The sequence below is a fragment of the Rousettus aegyptiacus genome, unplaced genomic scaffold, assembly GCF_014176215.1.
Source record: "Rousettus aegyptiacus isolate mRouAeg1 unplaced genomic scaffold, mRouAeg1.p scaffold_m13_p_2, whole genome shotgun sequence".
Lineage (NCBI taxonomy): Eukaryota > Metazoa > Chordata > Mammalia > Chiroptera > Pteropodidae > Rousettus > Rousettus aegyptiacus.
This window is the reverse complement of record NW_023416295.1, coordinates 84,121,112-84,145,041: the sequence shown is the minus strand read 5'-3', so window position 1 is coordinate 84,145,041 and position 23,930 is coordinate 84,121,112. Positions and strand designations below refer to the sequence as shown.

Here is a 23,930-nt window from a genome sequence, read left to right as displayed (position 1 = left end):
CTCCATTCCTTTTTCTCCTTTGCTGGGACAGCTGCTGCCACAGCTTGCAGCTGTTGACAAACTAGTCAGCGTGCTGTCGGGGTGTCTTTCGGAGCCGCCTGCACCCTCCTGAGCAGAGAGATACCTCATCAGTGTGCTATATTTCAGCCCGGAGAAAACAATGCATGCCAAGAGACCATAAACAACAAGTACAAATGCTACAGGTCACAGATGATAGATGCCACTCTCAGACGTTCGACGTGAGCCTCACTCACACAGACAGAAGTGAGGCCTGCTTCTGGGCACATTCGTCTTCCCCAAATGCTGACGCAGGGAGAAGTCAGCACGGCCTGCCCTCCATACACATCTGGAGTCTGCGAATCCCTGGCCCCCCACCATTAGCCTTTCTCCTGATGGGGAAGCTTCACTGTGTCTGATGAGTTTCAGTATTTCCAAGCTCTTACTATTCAACTATTGGTCATTTCGATTATGATCAGAACTTTTTTTCCTTGCCACAGGTCCAGAAATTTTTCTCTTTGAAGAAATAAAGTTTTGAAATACCCAGCCAATCTTTGAAAAGGGCTGGCCAGCCAGTTAAGAAATCAGGCCAAACCCAAGGCAAACAGGGGCTCTTGCACAGACCCACCGAGCCTTCACAAACTGGGCTCTGTTGGTCTGAAGGGTAGTTCTGAAAAGGAGGCACCATGTGGTTGAGTGCCATCACCCTGGCCCTTGGGGTACCAGCTGGGCCTATAAGCCAGGAGCCATCTGGGGTGAGGACAGGCAGTAGTTGGGTACTTCCCCTGTGGTCAGAGTCTGCAGGCAGTGGACTACAGGATGAGCTAGGCCAATAGAGGACCCCAGGCCTTGGGGACACGACTCCTTCCTGGAGCAACTTTGGACACAGAGACCTGTGTGACCTGGACAAAGTGCATTGCCGGCTGAGGAACTGAGCAGTCTACCCTACAGGTGACTGCAAGGAGGCACGAAAATGCTGTCAGTAGTCATATAAATAAGCAAGATTTTGTGTGGGTCCTGTTCAACAGTGATGGGGAGGGAGACATGCTGAGATGGACGTGGCCAGTTGAGGGGCCCACTGAGCCAATGCTCACAACGCAGCCTCAGGTGGGAAGGTCAAAAACACTCTTCAAGCATTATACAGGGGACTGAAGTATAGTCTGAGGACTGTTGAGAATCCCAGGACCCTTTCAGGGGGCCTGCCCATCAGTCAAAACTATCTTTAAGACACTGTCTGCCTTTTTCATTCTTATTCTCTCAGGAGTGGACAGCAGGGGTTTTCAGAAGCTCTCATAGAGCAGAACAAATATAGAAAAGATATGAGAATGCTACCTTTTATGAGGTCGGACAGTAAAGAGGTTTGAAAATTGAAAACAATGCCAGTCTTCTAATTTTGTTGTTGTTTTGGAAAGTATTTTTCATTAAAAAAAAAAAAAGGCTTATTTTCAATGACATGAAATGGGTTACTATACTTTTAAATGAGTTTAAAATGTCTTTTAAACATCTCGGTTATAATTTCTAAGAGCACATATTCCAAAATTTTACCACTGGCTCTTTCTGGGTGGTATTTCTTATCTGTCAATCACATGTATTATTGTAATCAACTGAGAGAAATAATTAATTTTTAAGTTTTAGCCAGTCCTGTTCCAAAAAGTTCAGTAATAAATGAACAGGTAACATTTCTGGGCCCTTCCTATGAGTCACGTACTGTGCCAAATGTTTCACGAATGTGGGTTTACTTAATCCTAATGACACCTATGGATTATCAGCCTCATTTTACAGAAGAGAACCTGAAGTTCAGAGCAAGGCTGAGCATCTTGTCCACGGTCATGCAAATAGGAGGTGACAGAGAACCAGGACACCAAGCCTGTGTCGCTGACCACTGACTTTCTCTGCAGACCCTCTGGTCTCAGGGTATGGCCGTATGTCAAGAATCACCCACCTCTCCTTGGCACTGACCCCACAAGGCCTTCTCACTCTCCTGTGTGGACTTCATCACTGGAGGACAAGGACTCAACTCTCTTACACGCATCCTGCAGTCCCTGTGTCCACCCCTGCTTTGACTGGGAAAGTGACTGACGGACTGGACCAGGCAGCAGCAACACCTCAGCTGAGGTCCAGACACCTTTTTCTCTCGGGCTCACCTTATATCAGAACCCAGACCCAGCCTCTGCAGCTGGGACTGCCAGCGCTTTGGAAGCAAGGTCATGGCTGAGGGTCTACTCTGGTCACAGACCTCCAACCTCAGCTCTGGATGACAGCATGGGCTTAGAGCAGGTCATGGGGTAGGTTTCACAGACTAGGATCACACTGGTAAGGCTGTTTCCAGTCTGCTGACCCCAGCCATCAGCCCACTCACCCTTAACCGCCTGGCACAATGACAAACTTTGTGCTCCCTTTCCCACCTGTACAACTCTTTTGCTTGTGGCACAGTGTGATGTTGTAGCCAGCCTGCATGTCCCCCTGTGCTCACCCTGGGAAGGACCAGGACTTTCAGCTGATTCCTGAACTGGTGTGCTTGCTGTGGGAGTCGAGAAACATAATAAATGGGCTCAGCTCCGTGTGCAGCACCTAATTTGCAATAATATTGAAGTCTCCAACAATAACTCATTTACTCTTATAATAAATATATAAAAAAAGACAAATTGCTACATTGAACATGCATTTTCTTCACTGCAAGTAGCTGCTACCCCAGGGAGAAAGCCCTGTGCTGCTAACTAATAGTAAATCCTTTGGAAAATCATGTGTCATAATGATGGACAACCGGGGAAGGGGTATTAAATAGATTTAGAGGTTAGCTACTCTAACAAGAACAAAAGACGTCCTTTGCAAACCTGCACCTATAAGAGCACAATCGGCTGTGATTAGCACTCACCTTCTGACAGCCCAGGTGCACAGAGGAGAGAAAAGTTTCTGTCTCAGACGGGTGTCAGGATAGAGAGGCAATAGGGAGAGGGAACATGGAGGAGGCCTGGGTGTGTGGGGGCTCTGGCCCAGGACTCTGCTTTCCAGCCCTGCAAGGATCCGGGATTGAAAGTATCACCTTGTTTCCAAGGAGCCAGCCCACTTTGTGTGCACCCCGGAACAAATGCTCACGGCGCACCTACCACACTCAACATGGGATAAAGAAGGTTCTGAAGGTGTCCACATCAGGGATCCCTGAGAGCACAGGCCAGCTTTGACTATCAGTGCTAGGATGGCTGTGCGAGGTAGTATTAAAGCCCAGTGGCCCTGGCCTGGAGGACAGAGTTGAGGAGATGAGTGCCTGTTTTCCTGCTGGTTTGTGACTGGTGTAGCCATGACTCATTCTTTCCAATCCATTCTTCCAAGTCCCAGATTTGCTTTCCTCAGTTTGGGAATCCTGGTCTCAAGGACAGCGGTTGACAGCTGTGTCCGAAATCCCGGGCGGCCCCTGCCTTTCCAACCATTGCTTGTCAAACTTTGAATTTCTGCGCAGGCCCAAGGCTTGGCCCAGAGCTGGTGGCTGCCAGCTTCTCACTGAACCAAAAAGCAAACATGGGGTTTGCATTACTGCCTGCACGCTGTTCACCAGACTCCACAGGAGGGGTTTCCGTGTGGCAGAGGAAAAAGATGAGGTCAAGGGGGTTATATGATTTGTGGAAAATCACATTCCCAAAATGGCGAAGAGAGCAGTCCCACCCTAGGCTCCGGGGCTGCAGGCTCTGGCTCCTCCCAGGAGCTAGGGTGGCCCTCTGGCAAGATGCGGTCCTAGAGCTGGGTGTGGAGCCGACATGTGGCACAGACACTTGTTGGAATCAAGGGTCAGTGGAACATCTCAGCAGCAGGAGAGCCAGAAGCATCCACACAATCTTGCCACAGGTGTCCAAGGCTGCTGACCCTACACCTGCCCTCCAGTGATGACCTGGCACTGAACTGACATGGCTGGGAGTCAGTGCTATCTGTGAAATCCAAGTTTCGGTAGATGTCATTGCAAGTCAATTTCACCAGTTCCCTATGAGATGTAAGCCAAGTCACTCTCCTCTCACAGCACTCGGTTTCCTCGCCCATAAAATGGGGAGCTTGCCTACACACAGTCACTAAAGTTCTTCACCATTCATTCATTCTTTCAGTCACTCAATAAAGAAAATGTTTTCCAATGGAACTAATGATACAATATACAGCTATGAATAACTCACTGAGACAGAGATAATTTCATGAAAATTATGATGCAAACCTAGCTTTTTCCCCCCTAAGAACATTAGTCTCTCCAGCACCAATACTCAATGGCTTTGCAATTCAATCCTAGCTAAAGCACACAGATGCCACTTACATTTTTGATAGACTTTGCTTTAAAACCCAGTACTACACATTATTAGCCTAACATACTTACACATTTTAGGATTTGGAAAATTTTCCAAAATGGTCTAGAAAGAGAACCAAGCAGAGAGAGCGCAGGAGGGTCATCCCTTGACCTTTGGGAAGGGGCTGACTTGTACTTCCTTCCTTCCTTAGCCACTCCATTCCTCTGACTTCAAAGTACAAACACACAGATTTGATTTCACTTTATGCCTTTGGGATTGCCAAATTGTTCCTTCGCTGGCTTCCAGCATTTCACTTCTAGAAACCTTTCTATAGTTTAAGCAACACTGCCTGGTGATTGATGACCATTTTTGCAACTGCTATCAGTTTACTATTTTAACCAATATATCATAAATCAGGAAGAGGAATGCTGGGTCCAACTGGAGAGTGTAGCTTTTGCTCATTACTTGGGAGGATTATAGCCATTTCATAAAATCCATTATCTAGGGAAAGGATCCTATTGGCAGGGGCCAGCAAAATTCATTTCATGCTTCAAAAGTTTGTGATGGGGCTGGCCAGAAAAAAAAAACTAAATTGTTTGGAAGGTGGGGATCATGATTTGTTTAAAAACCACAAATGGCCAAGACTGAGCTGTGTCCATTATACCAAATGGCACTTTGTACTCAAATTCATGAGCACTGTCATCCAGGGCCACTTCCCTGACCACAGCTCTGCCCAGTCTCACAAATGGCTGGATGGAGGAAGTGCTGGTCCCCTTCCTGTCCCCACTCCAGGCCAGGCCACTCTCATCTGTTTCATCTCTGTCATGATCCCTTCTGTGGCCTTCTGCTGTTGTCCTTCCAGTCCTGTCTCAACAGAGCAGATAAAAGGGATGTTCCCACACTGCCACGTGGTCATGTCCTTCCCGCTGCTCTGAGGATCGGGCCCCAACCCTCGTGAGCTATGATATCAGGCAGCTTGTCTCCTCTCGTCTTGCCTCTACCCATCTCCCTGCCCTGCCTCATTACCGGGACAGTGACTTTCCCTCTCCTCCTGGAGCACATTTACTCCTTCCCCCTCAGAGGATGGTGACATGCTGCTCCCTCTGCCGGGAATGGATGCCCTCTATAATACGGAAGAGTGTCTTTCCCGCCGACAGCCACTGTTTCTGAGCTATCCACTACCTGTGGATTTCCAGCCATTTCTCCTTTAGCAGTCACACGCTGATTTGATACATGGTTGCTGTCACCATTTCCCCTAAAGGCAGCCATCAGGAAGGCCTCTCACCTTACCTAACTTGTTTCCAGTTTTCAAAGGGGAAAACACAAATGTCTCAGGGACCAACCCAAACAAGGACAGGGATCAGGGGGCCTCAGTCCCTGCCAGTTCCTCTTGCGAGGGTGCAATTTCCTCTACACCAGGGAGCAGCTAACAAGGCCTTAGAAGCAGCAACCCCTGCACCCCCCTCACTGGAATAAGACCCCAACATTTAGGACCCCTGGGGCCCTAAAGGCCAGGCCAGGCCAGGTAAGGGCTTTTAGGAAGCCAAAAGAAGAAAGAATCAAAAGGATGTTAAAAAATAAAAGGAACAATGAAATAAAAAAAGTATCTTCTAGATTTTGCCAAGCCCCTAGAACATTCTTTTTAAATATAATTTTGTTTCTTTCTCTCCTAAACTCAACTTTCCCCAAATTCATTCCTCATGTGAAAACAGCATCTTCCCCAGAGAAGCTGTTTTAACACACACATTTTTCTAAGTAACTCAGAGCCGCTCTGCTCAGCAGACAATAAAGATTCTTGTCTGCGAGTCCTCCTTGCTTCTAAGACCACTGGGAATTGAAGTGGCGAGTCGGAGCTCTCAGAAGCTCGGCTTTGCCAGATCTCAGAAGATACTCCCAGTTCAAAGTTCTTGCTGGCACCCAGAGAGTTTGAGGGGCTCCAAATATGTCTGTCTGGAGGAGGGAGCAGGGAAGAAATCCTAGCATCAACATGTGAATTTTCCTACCGCCCCCTCCCTGGCAGCCTCCCCCGCCCATCCCCATCACGAAGCAGGAGTCACTGAACTTCTTTCACGCTGTTTTCTCTTCAGGCCCTCCGGTCCTCCCTCCAAGTCCCTTCTCTCCTCCCAGACAGTAGTCTGTCCACCCAGCTTTTTTTCGCGCCCTCCCCCGCGCCTTTCTCCCTCCTCACCCCCTCCTCCCCTCCCCAGCAGGGCCCCCCTGCCTTGCGCCTACTAATTCTCATGGCTTCAAACTTAGAGCTCCGCAGACACAAGGAAGGGAACGGGAGAAAGCAGCAGGCCAGGCCTGTGCAGACAAGAGCCGCCGCCTCCTCATTTCCACTTGAAGTGTCGCAGGAAAGGCTGCCTTTCTCCTTAACTTACCCCGCTGGCCTGGAGGGAGGAGGGACGCGGCCTGGAGGGGCGGCAGGGCTGGGAGGGCACTGCCTGGCTCAGAGGCCGCCCGAGGAGCCCGCGGGATGGAGCAGCGGGAGGGAACATCAAGTGGCCGCTGGGAGGGAGGCGGGGCCGCATGAATCATTTATGACCGGGTGGCGGGTGGCTGAAGGTTTAGAACGCGCAAATGCACAGACTGGCGTGACTTGGGGCTGCTGCTAGTGTCGCTCCTGTCCACGGGTGACTTTCCCAGGCTGGGAGCCACATGAACCCTTCCTGTTGAGAGGAACGGCCCCTGTGTTTGTCCTCCATGAGGCAGGGGCTGTCCCAGGGCAAGGGTCTGGAGCTTGCGTGACATGATGCCTCAAGCTTAGGGTTTTGCAACCCCGAGAAGGGGATTGCAAGCTGGGCAGGATCTGGAGGGACACCTGGACCAGAGGGCTTGATGGGTAAGAAGGGGAAACTGAGGCCTGGGAAGGTGGGGTGTCTTGCCCAAGGTGTTTAGTGAGGTTGTGGAAAAGGCTACTGTCCCGTTCCTTCTCTGGAAGGTTCCCTGGCTGGCTGCAGCTCCCCTATGGAAACTTAGAGCCACAGGGCCAGGGAGCAGAGTTCCCTCAGGCAGGGTGGCCCCTCACATGCAGGGGTCACAGGAGGGTCTGACCCTACCTTCAACCAGCTGAAATCTGAAGAGTTTCAATTTTTTGAATGTGGAATCTTTTTCAGGCTAAGGAAAATCATTCCCCATCTGTCCTTGTCCTTTCCCTGCTACGGGATGAGGACAAGGCAAGTATCTTGCGACAAGGGGTTCCCATTAAACAGAAGGGTGAAACTTCATGGCTTTCAGCATGTGTTTCTGCCAGGTGAGTTCTGCCAGGACCACTGGTCCCACCTGACCCCATTTGCCGTGTGCAGAACCAGTGGGAGGATATTGTTTTTTTCTGCTAACAGAGTGAGGAGAGGCATACTAGGGTGACGAGGGGTCAATATCATTATCATCTTCCCCTTTTTCACTCCCAATGACATTCTCTACCATTTTTCCCCATTTGATCTCAAGGCATCGAAAATGTGAAAAGCAGCCATTCTGTCCCCAGAAAGGAGATCCTGCCTAAAGTAAAGGATTAAACATAAGTATAAGATGTTTGAGATTTACCCCAGGACAGGAAGTAGGGGAAGGGCCTGACCTGGAGGAGAAAGACTCCAGAACCAACCACCCCTTCCTACGCTCTGACCCATCCTGGTCTCACTCTTTGTTAGAGCTCCCCGATTCCATGTCCCTACTTGACACCCTCTGACTGTCCAGCCCCGCCTGTCCCCCATGGCCTTCCACAGACACCTTCAGAAGCAAAACTTGCCCCAAAGTGAGACACGTTTCCTACAGAGGGGCCAAAGCCTGTTGGTCCCCCTCCATGAAAGAAGGTTGGACCCCCTGTGGCCTCCCTTGGATCTCAAAGAAACGGTGTATAGCCCCCTCAGCATGAGGAGCAAAGAGTTAGGCCCATACATACCAAGTGCACCCCCTTCTCACAGTCTAGGCAGTGCTGCCCATGGGCGCAGGGCAGGGGCCGTGGCTCAGCCTGCCCGCCCATCAGCTCCACCACTCCTCTGAAGAGAGGGGGTTCGCCCTGCCTGAGACACACTGAGCAACTGACACCAGGAGCAGAGCACACGGCATGGCCCACTGCACTCATAAGGGGCTACATTAGCAGGCATGGGCAGCACCCGGTTCTTCAGACCCCGGGCCAGCACTGCTCAAGCCCTGCACACTCCCTCCACACTCCAAGCAGCGGCCCTTGAGCTGAGTCAAGGCTGCTTCCTGGGACGGGAGGGTGGGGGAGAAGATGGCCAAACCAGACGCTACTCGTGGAGTTGCAAAGGGTCAGAGGTTTGTCTCGGTCAATTACACAAAAAGCTCATCCCCAAACCTCCTGCGTCAGCAAAAAGGAAAAGCAGACCCCTTCTGGGTGGTACCGCCTCAGATGGCACCGCAAAGCCCACAAAAAGAAAACAAGGGAAGTGACCCACACTTTGCCTCAGCCTCAGGGGAACACAAGGCCCAGGGAGGCTGGAAGCTGGTGGAAGAAAGCCTTTGTCCCTGTCCTGAGAGAACCCTTGCCCGGAATAGACACTTCCCCCTGGTGGTGAGGATGGCACGGAGCTCCTCTCCCAGCTCCTTCAGTTCAGAATGCTGACCTTTCTGACAGGAGCGTGTGGGTGGGGGCAGGGGCCAAGCGACACCGACATGGTGAAGGACTAGCCTAGCAGCTATTTGCCCGCTGTGAGTTCACTCAGTGAGTTCTTCTCTATTTAGGGCACGTGGCCATTCTGGAGCTTCCAAAAGTACTACAGTGACACTTTGAAGTATTCTAGAAGCTCGAGATGTCTCTACCCCAGTCTCCCCACCTCCCAACCCTGCCCCTCACACTACTCACAGACAGCAGCGAGAGTGGCAGAATCCCAAGACGTCTTTGCCCTTCCTGCCCCTCAGTTTCCCAGGAGAGTGTTCAGAGCCCAGAGGAGTCATTATTGATATGGAAGAGACTGCTCCGGCTCAACCCTGACAATGAAAGCTCCACAGAAAGGGCTGCTCTCTGGGACCCACATTCATCTCCAGAGACAAGCCTTCCCAAGATGTTTGCCACTCCCCCTGTTCAGGCCTTCCACACACAGCCATGACTCATGACTCTTTCCGCCAGGCCCAGGGGGCTTTAAAGAAATCCCTTTCTGTGACTTACGAGTGTCCCCAGAGAGCACAAAAGCCATGCTATGTCTAATGACCTTCCCAGGTAAGACAGGGTAGAGCTGTCATTTGTAAGTGGAAAGTCTAGCTAACCAACCCCTATCCCTCCCCCGCTCTTCCCCTCAGAGTTTCAGATACATCGGGTCTACACAGAGCAGGGCTCATAGGCCCAAAGGAACATTTTGAGCTGCTTTGTCCTGGGAGATAGCAGGTGGAAAACAGACATAGTCTAGCAACAAACCCATGGCTGCAGCTAGCCTCTGTGCTCTCCCCAGCCTACCAGAGCCATGTTCCTCGGAAGCGTGTGCAGGTCCCGTGAAGGAGGACTCCAGCAGCCCACCAGTGTCCCCAGCTGGCCTCCCGACCCTACTCTACTCTCATGGAGCTTCCTCCAACAGGCTGTCACTCTGACACCAGTACTCCACACCCTAAAGCTCTGGCTCCCCCAAAGCCCAGTAAATGACAACCAAATCTAGTTACTACCCTTGGGAATCTAATTCTCTACTTGCCTCCCACATACAGGCTATTTTGCTGCCAAACTGGCATTTTCACTGACCTAATATGCCTGCAGGTCTAGCACACACCCTCATTCCTGCTCTTGGCATCTCCTGGGCCCTTCTAAATCCACTATCCTCTGAGCACAAACCTTCCTGGCTGGGCCTCCCTGGGGCGTATGTGTACATTTGAGGGACATGACACATCAGACCCCTTTATTTTATTTTGAATGCAGGCTGTTCCACTTACAAATGAGCTCTGTTCTCAAAGTTCGTATTTTATAAATCAATGATTTGGAGCTCAAATACATTTTTCCCATACAAAATAATGTACAGTGGGTGGGTTCCCAGGTTAGCCCTTAGTAGGTTTCCTGGTTAGCCTGCAATTGCCAAGGTAACCCATTGTATGGCTAAAATAGTACACACTTGCAGTGAAAACCTCTATCTTAAAAATACAATACTAGCAATTAAGCAGACTAAAAGCCATTAAGCATATGATTAAAACAGAATAAAGACTTGTGTGTTATTCATGGTAAGTCCTAGCACTTGAAGCAAAGCAGATGCTCATCATAAAAGCAGAGATGGCTTGGATTCCACAGCCGGGGTTGTGTAATCTCAGAGTTGAGGGGGAACAGGCAGGCTCTGTTGGGCCAGAACAGTCCTCGGACAATGCGGGTGTTGGCTGGGGCCATGGCGGGTTTGGGGGTGCAGAGCGGTGGCGGGTGGATGCAGAAGTACCAGTGACAGCTCTCTCAGGGGAACTCAAAGCAGGCCTGTGCTTCCAAGGTCTCCCAACGGCCCCTCTTGACCCACCAACGAGCATGTAGTCTTCTCACTGGTCTGCTGACCTGAGGCAAGAATACTTCCTCTTCTTCAATAAGGCCAAGCTGCAAGTGGTCTAAGCCAGGATCTCCTGCGGCCCAGCCACAGCAAAGGCTTCTTATATGGTTCCCGTCATCTTATAGTCTGAAGAAGCAAATTCTGTTAACACTGATGAAAACTGAGGCTCACTGACGAACACAGCTAGTAAGCAGCAGAGCTCTCATGAAGCTCTCTCATACTTCATACTCACGGGCAAATGAGGGGGCCAGGGGTGGCCTCTCTTTCCTCTGGGTGGGGAGGGGAAGGAGACACATAGGCTACAACTTCATGCTTCCAGAGAGTGCAAATGACCTATAATGTGCCTTATCAGCTCTAGGTCAGGCCTCAGTCTACTGCTGTCTTGGGCCAAGTGGAGCCCCTCTCTGAATCACGGCTAGGCCGCACACTTCATCCCGATTGTTAAAAATCCCCTCATTTACTCAGAATTGTGGAGTTCCTGCTCAGCAAGGGCACTGGTGAAGCAATGATGAATAAGACAGTGTGCATCTCCTTAAATATCTGAAACACAAGAGCTGGGCCCCACCTGCTGGGAAAGACACCCTTGGCCAGCCCACTTGCACGCTAAGTGCTTATGGTAGACTCATCACAACTACAAAAGGGCTTCTGGCTCTATCAGCTTTTGCCAATCCACCCAATGGAAGAGGCAGATGGATGGACACTGCTCAGCACACTAGTAAAGAAACAGGAATGCCTGAAATCCCATGGCCAGCTGGATGACAGGACAGACCCAGGACTCCTAGGAATGCCCAGAGAGTGAGGACTGCCTTGTCCTTAGCACCTTGCACAAGGCCTGGCATACAGTGGTGCACTGGCAGAAGGGTAAGTAAATTATGTCCTTCTGTTGTTAGGAGGCATCCCCTATGTAGGCATTTCTTCCATGTTTAATAATGCCTTTGGGAGCCAGAGTTCACCTGAAGTTCATTCCAGGTCACCTCTGAGGTCTCCTGCATAGACATCTGCTCTTTCCATGACTTCCCTTCATCTAGAGTCCTGGACTAAGGGGTTTGGCTTCCTCCTGCTTCCTCCCCAAGGTGCAGGTGAGCAAGAGACTCTGGACAGGAGAGAACAGGGAAGAGTAGTCACAAAAAACTCCCCAAGATCCACAGTCCTGGGTTAAGGGATCATCCAGCCACCAGACTACCTCCCCGTTGCCATCATGCAGCAGGACGCTAGAGCCTTGCCTGCCCAAGACGGGTGCCTTTTCTTACTTGTTTACTTTGGGGAGAAAGAGAAAGAAAAGACTTGCTCACGGGGTCACATCACTCCTTCTGTGGTAGCTGTGTGTCTCCGAGTTCTTCTCCCCATCTGGGGTGGCTCACCCCTCAGATGTATAATGAATCAGGCACTCGCTCATTAATAAAAAATGACAAGCGATCATCTCATTGAAATCCGCCAAGCTGCTGGAGCCCGCAGACACAATCCTTGCCTGGCTCTGCAATTCCTCTGTGGGCATGCAGTAATGAGTCTGTGGGATGGACGGGCCAGCTAGTGAGCATCTTGTTGCTTACTGGGCAGGTGGGCAAGTCGTCTTTCCAGGGTGGGCAGCGCAGGGCCTACAGGCTATGCCTTTTTCATCTCTATTAACAACTCAGCAGGCCCAGGTTTCCCCAAGGTGAGCAAAGCAAGAGAATGTCATCAAGGAGTGAGAGCTAATCCTACCATGGCATCCTCAATCCACTGTGTCCATGACCCTAAGGGGTCTGAGCCTCGGCTGGACTTAGAGACCGAACAACATGACTGCTTTCAAAAGCAGCTAAGTGAGCAAAAGGACTTGACAGGAACCCAGATAGCTACAGGCTGGCTTGCTCCAGCTCTAGCCTAGCACCAGAATCCCCTCCCAAGCTCATTTCACCTAGAGCTGAATCACAGGGAGGCAAGGCCTGGAGCAAGGGAAATGCCCCAGAGAACACCTGCAGGAAGCCTCCCAGGCTTCTGTAGCCAGCTAGTACATTTTGTGTTTTAAACTCACTTTGGCATTCACTACATATGGAGGGTTCTATGTCCACTGCACTGTTCTACAGGCATCGCCGAAGCCTGGAAGAACAGGATCTGAGAAGAACAGAAAGCCCCGGGATGGCATCCAGGCTGCATCACTCCAGGCTATGTGCCCTCGGGGACATCAGGAACAACAGGTTCCTCATTTGTACAATGAGGATGATGAAGCCTTTTGTGCAGAGAGGAATTTAGAGCTTTAACCCATCATCCATCACACAGCTGTTGCACAATAAATGACAGTTATTATTTGGGGTACAAGGTTTTGAGGGCCCAGTCGTCCAGCCCTCAGCCTCACTCATCATCATTTATATCAGTTACATCACCAGCATCACTGCACACTCACCGCCTGTGGGTGTTGCATCAGGGGCCATAATGAATCAGCTTGAATTTCCAGGACAGTCCAGGAAGGTAGGAACATTAACCTCTACAGGATTGGAAGTGGAGTAACTCCTCCATGGCCGCAGGGAACTGAGTGACAAAGTCTGACTCCTTCCTCATGCCATGTGTCTGGCACCTGTGATGGCCCTCCGCTGCTCCAGAGCCCTCGCTGACTCCCTATTAACAGCCCTCGCTGACTCCCTATTAAGGCTCCATCCCGGGCCCTCCTGCACATGCTTCTTCCACAAGACCCTTCCCCAACGCAAACCAGTTATACCCATGCTCTCACACATCTTCCACCTACCAGGATGGCAGCCTTAAATGCCCACCCTGGATCCCTCCACACTCATCCTTGACTATCATCCTGCAAGTTGGCCACCTGTCCGGAGTGCCCCTAACCACTCCAGATCACAGTTTGACTGCTGCCAAGTTCCGCTCCCAAAGTCCTAACATGGGCCCAGTCTGAGGGGAGGCTTTTGAGCTTCTATAAGGGTCACTGACAGCGGCCTGAGCACGGGCAGCTCCAGCACCTGGGCTGGGGGCTCAAGTGACTCTCAGGACCTGCAGTGAAGGTGAGGCAAAGATAATAAGCCCAACTGTGCAGCAAACGAGCTTAGGTTAGGCAAGGTGGGACATGAAGTGCCAGTGGTCATGACAGCTCTTGGTGTCACTAGGACCGGAGCCATGCCTCGGGGTATCTTGTGGAGCTGAAGAAGACAGATGTTCCTGGCCACAGGTTGACCACTCAGTCTCATCTCAGCTAAAGATCAGGAGATGAGCTTGGTCCTTTCTCGCTGCCTCCTGTCTGGAGGACCTTAAACATCCTCACAAACCTCATCGATCTCCCCATCCGTCCTCCACACTGCAGCTGATCTGCCTGGCCTCTGGGAGCAGACAGGGTAGGGAGAGACTTGCATTTCTATATGCGCTTCAGTACTGTTTGCACATGTTCTAGAAAGCATGTATAACTTTTTAATAACAAAAAAAGGGGGATAATCTATGAGGTTGTTGTGAGGCTTAGCTGCCTCATTCATCACTCATTCATTCAGCCAATACAGCTTCCCGGCTCTGCTTTCAGGAAAACGGCCCCTTCCTATGAGTGGGGAAGGGCCGCATTCAGGTGCCCACGACATTCCAAGATGAAGGAAGGGTGGAACAGAGAGAGCAGAGAGCTCCAGATTCTCAGGCAGAAGGCCTGGGCTTCTGCTTTTATAACCAGCTTAATGTGTGACCTCAGGGTGACCCCCGCCCCCTTTGAGCCTGAGTGTCCTCACCTATAAAAAGGACAAAGACCCCTCCCATCTCTGACGTTGCCAGATGTTTGGGGGATGCAGGGGCAGTGTCCCAGAAAATACCAAGTAACTTGGGAGGCCCAGCCTCGGGCAAGCCTTTAGAAGACTGTTGAAAAACATCCTTGTAATGAGGCTATTAAGCCAGGACATCCTGAGGTGTGGGGCGGTGACGCCCCACTCTGTGGTGCCTTGGCAAAGCCTGGTGTGGAGGCACAGTCAGGGCAAGCACACTCCAGTCCTGCCTGAGCCTAGAATACGCAGGAGATGATCCATTGCAAAACCCGTGCCTCGGGGTGGAGTCTGCCCTACATTAAGAAACACTTTCCAAATGAGATAATTATTTAATAGGTAATAAATGGAGTCAGGGAGGGGCCAGAGGGAATTCAGTTGATTAAGTGCCTGTGGCCCCTAGCACTGCATGCCTTCCCCAGAGCTGAGCTTCTTGCCCTCGCCTCCTAGTCTTCTCATTCCCAGCTCACCTCTGCCACCTCCCAGGTATTGGGAACCAACCCGCTGGCCACTGGGCTACACAGAGGGCCTGTACCAGAGGGCAACAGGCTGGATTCAAGACATCCTGCACTCCAGCAATTCAGCAGCTTCTCTCTGTCCCCGACCATCCCAGGAGACTATAGGGCACAAGAGGGAAGGCAGCAAGATGTGATGAGACAAGGGTAGAACCAGAAGAGAGCCGTGGGCAGAAAAGTCAGAGGCTGCCCAATGCTGTTCATGGCTTGGTCCTGGCCCAGGAGTCCTACATCCTCAGAAAGCTTAATCTGGCTCTGCCCATTCCAGCTCTACAAGGTGGAAGTGGGGTGTCAGAGGAGGCCTTGAGCACTCGCCAATCTATGGCATGGTGTGATGGGAGAAGGCATCACCCACCGACCACTTGTGAGGGACCACGTGCAGTGCCTGCATGCACTTTGAATTTGCACAGATTTGTTTATATCTTGTTTCTTGACAAAGACGCTGAACCTCAGGAAGGTTAAGTGACTTATCCAAGGTCATCAGCCCCAGGAATCAATCCCACCCTTGCCTGACTCCAAACATGGGCTCTTTCTACAGCACCGTGCTCTGCACCACTCCACCTGCCCAGAGGACTTGGCAGGTGCTTACCAATGTGACTCCCGGCCCACCTCAACATTCTAGACAGACATCAGGCAATCTCAATCTCAAGGAATTTGTGTCTATGGTAACTCCTCCATCAACCCACAAAAGATGCTTTGGGCGACTCCTCCAAGAAGAGCTCTAAGAGAATTAGAAGCAACATGACTCTGAGTGAAGGGCCTAACAATCTCTGCGTGGGTCCCACCGAGGAACAAGTAGAAGCATAAGTAAATGGTAAGGAGAATCTGCAAAGGCCAAAGGTTATGATCAAGTATGAGTGCAAAAAGAAATCAGGACATAGCGAGGAAGTTGTTGGTCCACTGAGGGCTACATTCAGAAGGTGAGACCTGGATAGAAACGGCAAGAACATAATAGATGATTGATAAAAAATGTGTTAGAGAAGTAGGAGTATAGGGTGAATTGATAGATGAGTGGATGAATAGGAGGCTGGGTGGGTGGGTGGATGTGTGGATGGAAGGATGTGTGTGTGTGCATGCATGCATGTGTATGTATGTGCATGCATGTGTGTCTATGTGTGGATGTGTGGGTAAATGGAAGCTCTATAGTCAGGGCATTTCCTCCTTTCTCTGTCTCTACCTCTCAACCCTACTTCATTCTTCTCTTTCCTCTCCTCCATAGTCATTTGGTTCAGATCTTCTGGACTTTTGCAGGTGCCCACAGAAGACCATCAGCAGCTTCAAAGACTAAGATTCACAGCACATCTCGGAGTGCATCATGAAGTTGTCCCCTGGTCTTCAGACTAGCACAGCCAGAAGGCACAGAGGGATGAGCTTTCCCTCTCACCCCATCTTTAGCAGCCCCCAGCTCACATATTTACTACCTCTGCCTGCCCAGGCAGCTCCCACCTCAATATAAATCAAAGAGCTCCTGGGCTCCATTCAACTCAAAGACAGCTTATTCCCTCTGGGCCTGAAAATGAGCCAGGTCCGCCAACTCGCCAACAGTTGGAGTTACCCATCAGGGGACTATCTGTCTGGATTTTTATCTCCATTCTGCCAGGCACCGAGGCTTCTTCAGATGCCCCTGAGAAATGCAGAGACAGCCAACAGAAGCAGTCCAGGAAAATACTGGCCTAAAGAATAATGGGAGAGCAGGGGACAAGCAGGTATAATGACATAGGGCTTGGGCCTGCAAGACCCCGAGGATTAGAAGGTCCTGGGAATTCTTGGTGCTGGTGGTAGTGGTAGGGGGTCCCATGAACAGCTGGGCCAGTTTCCTCACACAGTGGTTAGTCCTGGGCCAAAGCCAGGCCCAGGCACTGCACAGCCCAAGGGCAGGAGGGACTTGTGGTGGTCGGTGCGGGGGGGGGGGGGGGGTATCCATTTTAGAATGAGATCCCTGATGGTCAAATCTCTGCCCAGCCTACCTTACCCAAGGGCCATTTGCATCCTGGCCCAGGAACAACCTTCCATGTGAGTTGCCTAAACTCTGATGTGGGGCCCAGAGGGAAGAAGCTGGAAAGGTGCAACAGTGGGTGATGAGCTGAGCAGCAACGAGGGCTCCAATTCTGGGAGGCCAGCCACCAGAGCCAGCATCACAATCTGAGATGCTTGAGGCAGGCAGCCCCATGCCCTCAAACACTTCTGGGCAGTATCATGAGAGGAGCCCCAAGGAAGCAAAGGGAGCAGAAAGGGGAGGAGGACGTTCCTCGAGCTTCTCAGCTTAAAGTGGCAGAAAACAAGATGGATGGGTGGCAGGGACAGCCCAGCCTCTGGAGTCATCAACCCAGGGTTGAGTTCAAATTGCAGCCCTGCTTAAATAACCCACCTCCTCAGGCCTCAATCTCCCCTTTGTAAAATGGAGAGGGGACAAGTACAATGACCTTGCTATCATCAAAAAGATCTGAGACAAAGCTGGTCAAAGTAGGCATTGCACAAATGGTGGCTGGTGTCGTTTTAAAGAATGGACCTCGCTTTCCTTGAATGAGTGTTATAGAACATATGCGTAACTTAATGAGAGTAGAGGTAGTCTAGCAAAGGGGTTAAGAGAGGCGGTCTGGGGTCAGATGGCCAGGGTTGGAAGCCTGGCACTACCACTTACTGCTGTGGGACCCTGAGGCCAGTTGCACAAACTCTTCAGTCTCCATTTGTTCAACTTTCCAGTGAGGACCATGAGACTATTTTCTAGGGCGGTGGGAAGGATTAAATACGTGAATGCATGTAAAACAGAGCAGTGCCTAGAACCGTAAGAAACGTTAGTTTACAGTACTGCTGTCACATCGCCCTACCTGGGAGACCTCATCCCTTCCCAGTTCACTGCGTTTGGGAACAACCTTTTGGGAACCCCACACTTTGGGGACTAATTCCAAACCCTGAGAACATCCTTAGTGATGGGGAAAGAGTGGCATTCTGAGGGTGTCTTTCATTTCTCCCTACTCATTCCGTAAATCTGAGAGCACTAGAGATACAGCCCTCATGTGAGACATGTGCTGACGATGACCTGACTGGATAGGCCATTTGGGTAAAAATTGAGTGTGGCGGTGACCAATTTCCTGGACAGGCTCACTCACTAGCTTTGAAGATAACTCTGAGGATGAGAACAACCACAGTGGACCAGGCTGAGGGCCACTGCCAATGGCAGCTTGGAGACAAGAACCCCTCCAGCAGGTCCCAGGGACCCACGTTCTCACAGAGTGGTGTCTGCTCAAATTCATTGCTGTAGGACCTTCCTAATCAAATGTAAATGGTTTATCTATGTGAGTTTGCATGTCTGCTGGGTACTATGCTTTCCTCTCCTGGTGTGCTGTATTTTTAAAAATTCCGGCATCGATAAAGCTCCTCGCATATGAGGAAGTCAGAGTCATTTGCTGATGGCCTCAAGGAGAACTTGTCCCTTGGGGGGCTGTGGGCATTGCTTCTCCCAGCCCAGGATAGGGACTTACCCCTTGCAGGCCCTGGAGTTCCCGAGTATCCAGCATGGGGCTAAGCCAGGGTATGTCCAAGTGTGGTCCCAAGCCCACTGTATCAGCATCATCTGGGACCTCAGCCTTTTAAGCCCCATTCCAAGTCTACACTTCCACCCCCGCCCCTGGCTAAGCAAACAGCCAGGCACTCAAAAAGTCAATTCTGGAAGACATGCCTTCCTTCTGGCTTCTGCTCATCCGCAGATGTGTCCCAACATTATAAATGGAAAAACTGAGAACATTCGCAGTGGAGATCAAGCTAATGGGTGACATGAAAAATAGCCCACCCTTTATGCAGCTGTAACTTTTTGGGATTCTCGTGGCTGCTCAGGGACTCTGGTTTCATCTGACTGTCATAATCTGCGGGGGAGGAGAGAGCCACACACTCAGCGATGGCACTGAGAACAGTACCCCTTGGAACTCTCACTGAAATGGGACTGTATGGCAATTGTGACACAGCCTCCAGCCCTCAGAGAAGGCCCAGAAGAAGCTGGCAGGCAGGTCTTCCTGGAGGTCGGGCCTGAGGAGGACCAAAAGGACAAGGAGGATTCCTGCAGACCTGCAAGGATGCTGGCTTGCGCCTAGGCCTTCATACCTGTTATCCTCTTTTCCTAGAATACTTTGCCAAACTCCTTGTCGACCTGAGACTCAGCTGGGGCTCTACCTCCTCCAAGAAGTCTTCCTTGACTCCAGGGTCCACCCCCCTCCCCCCCGGACTGCCTTTTGGCTCTCTTTGCTCTTACTTTCCTACATTGTAACTGTGTACACACCTGATCAGTCTGTTTCTACCGGACTGTGAGCAATCTGAGGGCAGGGATCTGTCTTATTCCCCAGTGTAACCCCTGGTACACAAAAGGCATTCAGTAAATGCTGACTAAATGAAGCAGTAGTCAGAAACAGGCTCAGGAAAAGCCACCAGCCACTACGGACAAGAAGTGCCTGTTTCCTTCACTGTCACAGATGAGCTTGCCCCCGCCACCACCACAGCTGTGCAACTGCATCCCCTGGACCTCAGGCCCATGACACCCACGCCTGTGACCATGACACAAGCCAGCATCTCTCACAGATGCTGGGAGGGAGGATCACAGCGAGCCGCCCAGAAGAGAGCCCTTGACTCCTGGGAAGACACGGAGAGGGGCTCAGCACACACATGCAGAAAACATGGTCCTCTCCCTCCCGATTTCAACCACTCAGAGTAGCACAGAGTAGCACAGGGTAAACTTATCGGACAATGCCGAAAGACATGACAATGCCACCTTCAGGTTCTCTTGTCTTTTCCTCGCTAGACAAAGGTCTACTGACTCAATATACTTTAACAAACAAAAGCGCTAACAGCTAGAAACCACAGCCCTGCATTTCCACGCCAGTCCTTGGAGACTGGTCTCAGTGCTCCCCGTACCTGGGCCTGGGTCCACCTGGGCCTTGCCTGCCCACGACCTGAACCAGGCTACAGCAAGAATTTTCTACCCCAACCTGATGGTGGAACTGAGCCACAAAACTGCTCCTCCATCTCCTTCCAGGACTCCTCGCCACTCTCACAGCGTCTCTCCTGTCCTGCCCAGGCCTCAGTCTCTGCCGACCAGATGGCAGGTCATTTTCTGAACTCAAATCTCCGGCTTCTGTCCTGGATCAAACTACCCTGATCTTAGCAGCCCCGAGTCTCCACACTCGTGCCTTCTTTGTCCCACTGAGAATCATCCTTTCATCTTTGGCTTAACCCATGCCACTTCTCCGGAAGGCCACAGGCGTGGCATATCATCCCATGCTACTGAACACCCTCCGTGGGCCAGGTCAGTGCTGGCTCTTGACCACCTTGCAAAGGAGGTGCTATCCAGCCCCTCTGAGTGAGCACAAGTGGGGTGCAGATAGGCAAGGAGCTTGGGATTTTTCTGAGGGCACACAACGAGGAAGAGGCCAGGCTAGAAGGCCCTCAGCCTGTGCAGTTTCCATTCCAAGCAGTCTTCTTGCTCCCCCCGCTCTGGCTTCTTCTCTCTCACAGCGCTCATTATACCTCAGAGTCTGATCCAGCTTTGCACACCCAGAGCGAGCGTGATGCACTGCACACAGTGCTGGCTGGCTATTCCATGGAGTGGCCAAAGCCCTGGTGCCCTGCCAAGCCTGCTCAGTACCGTGAGCTCAAGGGTCACCTCCTCAATGGGATGTTTGTATTCCAAACCAAAGGAATGAATTTGTAATGGTGGAATTCCAGGCTTCAGCCTCAAGTGGGCTGGGGAGGCAGAGAGGTGTCTGCAGGCAGAAAAGCCTTCCTCAAATCAGTCTTGGAAAAGCTGCCTCTGCTGTGCATGTTTACAATGACGCCGGCTCCAAACACCATTCCTCAGAGACATACTCATCCTTCAGTCCTGTGTTGACTTCATTGGTGCCCACACAGCATGCCGTCTGAGGCTGGGATGCCAGTGGAGACCTGGCTCTAGTGCCAGCCAAGGGTTGGCAGGAGCAGGGAGGGTTTTAGCACCTCTTCTGGCCTGAAATGGCCCCAGTCGGGCTTGGCACAGAGCTGGCCCTACAAATGGGTCCCCAAAGGATGCTCCCTGCACAGGAAAGAGCTTTCCCGTGTCTGTGTCTGTTTTCCGCCGGCCTGGGCAGAGCAGGCACAACTGCACGTACTCTGGTCTGCACTTCTCCTCTGTTAGGTCCCCTGTAGGAATCCAAGCTCGGGATTTGCCATCAAGTGTTCTCCATGCAGGAGAATGTCCTCTAGGCTCTTGGGACATTGGGCTCAAAGCCCAGAACTGCCAAGACTCCCTGCAGAATCTTACCCGCCCACTCTGGGACTGGGATCTCTTCCTCTAGAACTTCTCAGAGTGGCGTTCTAGGTTCCTCAGGCCCCCATGGACCTTCTTTCCACTCACTCTTGAACTGACCAGTGTATTGCCCTCCCACTGGACATATTTGGGGGGCCTCTGCTCAGCTTAGCCCATCCCCACAGAGATTCTCAGCAAACCCTCTTCCTAAGGCTCATTCCGTGACGGCTCTCCGCACTCAAACGTTGCCTCCTCAGGAAGGCCTTCCTGGACGCCCAGTGGGGAGAGTTTCCTTGTCACTCTCTCAAACCCTACTTTCTTTATTTCCTTCTGTACAGCCCTCACTGGAATTGTCTCATATGCATTTACTTGTAGATTGTCCATTTCCCTCCCAGAGGTGGGCCCAGGACCTCCATGGCAACAGGGACTGAGATGGCTTAGCTCGCTGCCCACTGCCACTGCCCTGTTGGCACTCATTGCCCTCCACGCTCTGGAACTGTATGAGGACTTCCACATAGATGTCCTCCCACTCCGCCTCCCCTTATGGTTAGTTCAGCTCAAGATAGGCCCCAAGGACAGGAACCAGGCCTAGCCTATCTGTGGGTCTTCCCAGGACTGTCTAAAAAGCCCCTAACCAACAAAGGCTTCCCAGGCAGGGCTGCATCTCAGAGGAGGAGCCAGGTACATATACCTCAGGGAACAGTGCTCATGGAGCCTCTCCAAATGCAAAGACCACTACTATTCCCAAATGCAAAGACCACTACCATTCCACTGGCTCTGAACTCACCTGGGGCCCACTGGCTGTGTTTTTGCATCCCTGTTTTCCAAAAAAGTAAACCCAAACAGAGAAAGCTAACACAACTAAAAATTCCTCACTGGGGAGGTTGCCCAGCCCCACCCCATCCAAGTCTCACCAATAGGCTTAAGCCAGTGGTTCCGTGGCCACCCTGGGGCTCTGGGTCTATCCCAATGAGTTCCCGTGGCAGACTGTGGCCCATTCACGCTGTCTCGTTTTAATTTTTATGACTCATTTTTTGGCTTTTTGAAAAAAAATCTAGGCAATTCTGCATGATTTTTTAAAAAATCACACAGGATTATAATGAAAAGCAACAATTCAGTCCCTGCGATCTGAAGGCACCTACTTTTAACTCTAAAATTTTTCTACTTTTAGTTTCTCCAAAAGCTATGTGATCTATAAAAGGAATACATTAAAACATCATGTTTTAATTCTTTAATCATATGAGCTCAGTGTTTCTGATATGTTAGTTATTTATACAGAGGACAACTCAATTCATTTAAATCTCTCCAACACACAGGAAGTTGTGTGTAAGGCCGCTCCTTTGTCCTGGTGTAATGATGACACGACCTTCAGTACTTCCTGGCACGTAGAATCTCTGCTGATGCCTTTCTCCAGCTCCACTGGGTCCCTCATCCCCTGTATGTCTGCGCTGATTCAGGAGGTGGCTACACAGCTTGGGCCTTGCCATCACTTCCTCTTTGTCAGTCTCCCTGCTATGGTCCCGGGTCTTCCCTTCCTTCATCCACTCCCTCACTTTAGATCAGAGGATTCTTGAGTAACTGTTAAAGAAAGATGTGTGGGAGGTAAAAGTTTTGATTCCTTCCTGCATGACTGGAAAGATCCCTCACCTGAGTGACAGGCTGACACTCTGATAATTTCATGCATGCTTGCCAGGGCATTCACTGTCTACGTGTGCGGGCTGCTGCTGATGAAGAGGGTGGTACGGTTTGATCCTCCCACCTCAATAGACCATCTGGTTTTTTTTTTTCCCATTCTCTAGAAATTTTTAGAAATGTTTATTTTTGGTTATCTGAAATTTCACCAACATAAATGGGATTTTTTCAAGTGCTAGGCACACTGAAGACGATTTTAATGTGAGAATTTTTGTCCTTCTGATATGGGCAATTTTCTTGTATTAATTCTTTTATAATTTTTCTTGTATTAATTCTTTTATAATTTTCTCTCATCTGTTTTCTGTTTCAGTTTTTGGAGCTTCCATTAATTATACACTAAATCACCTGCCTTAATATTCTAGCTTTCTCTCATTTTCCTCTCATACTTCCCTTTGCCTTTACATTCTTTTTTTCCAAATTTATGAGTCACCTTTTATCCCTTTAATGAATTTTTTATTTCTACCACTATATTTTTAATATAAAGCTCTTTTTTAGCCTCTGAATATTCTTGTTTCATAGCATCTTGTTCTTGTTTTATGAATATAATGCTGTATCTTTCTGAGGATACCAACAGGAGAGCTATTTTTCCACTTAAATTTTCATCTCTTCTTGAATTCTGTTTCTTTGAGGACTATACTTTGCCCATTGTCTATGCTGACATTGTAGATGGCTTTCTTCAGATATCAGTTAAACCTTGGACATCTATTCATCATTAAAGATGTCGGGAAGTTCTGCACGGCTGTTTGAGGCTTGTCCAGTGGAAGCTTAAGCTGGTCCACTGGGGGATCCCTAAATGCCAGAGTGCAAGAGTCCTGGCTCTGGGGCCCAACACCCACTTGATCTGTCCTGGTAGCCCAAGAGAGTCTGTTTAGTTTCTCTACAGAAGAATCTAATTATCATCAACACTAACGGCATAAAAGACAAACACCTGATACTAGTCATTTCCCACAGGGGTGTCAAGAAGAAGAGAGGGGCCAACTCCTGTTTAATTATTATTTTTTAACTATCGTAAAATA

At 50.4% G+C, this 23,930-nt stretch overlaps 1 protein-coding gene across 6 annotated transcripts in view; it reads right to left on the bottom strand.

The window, feature by feature from the left end:
- The window catches only part of GLI2 (GLI family zinc finger 2), a 239,832-nt gene that overhangs the window by 107,679 nt on the left and 108,223 nt on the right, over window positions 1-23,930 (bottom strand). Inside the window, exon 1 of one of the 6 annotated variants that reach the window (XM_036236017.1) lies at window positions 9,082-16,829. The exons of 3 other annotated variants lie outside the window; for them this stretch is intronic. Coding sequence is in view for 2 of the 3 variants with exons in the window: in XM_036236015.1 (XP_036091908.1) it covers window positions 6,641-6,797 (157 nt within the window). In the remaining variant the exon portion in view is untranslated. Of the gene's footprint in view, window positions 1-6,640; window positions 9,030-9,081; window positions 16,830-23,930 lie in introns of those variants that run through there. 2 more of the 6 variants (XM_036236015.1, XM_036236013.1) reach the window with 2 other exon arrangements.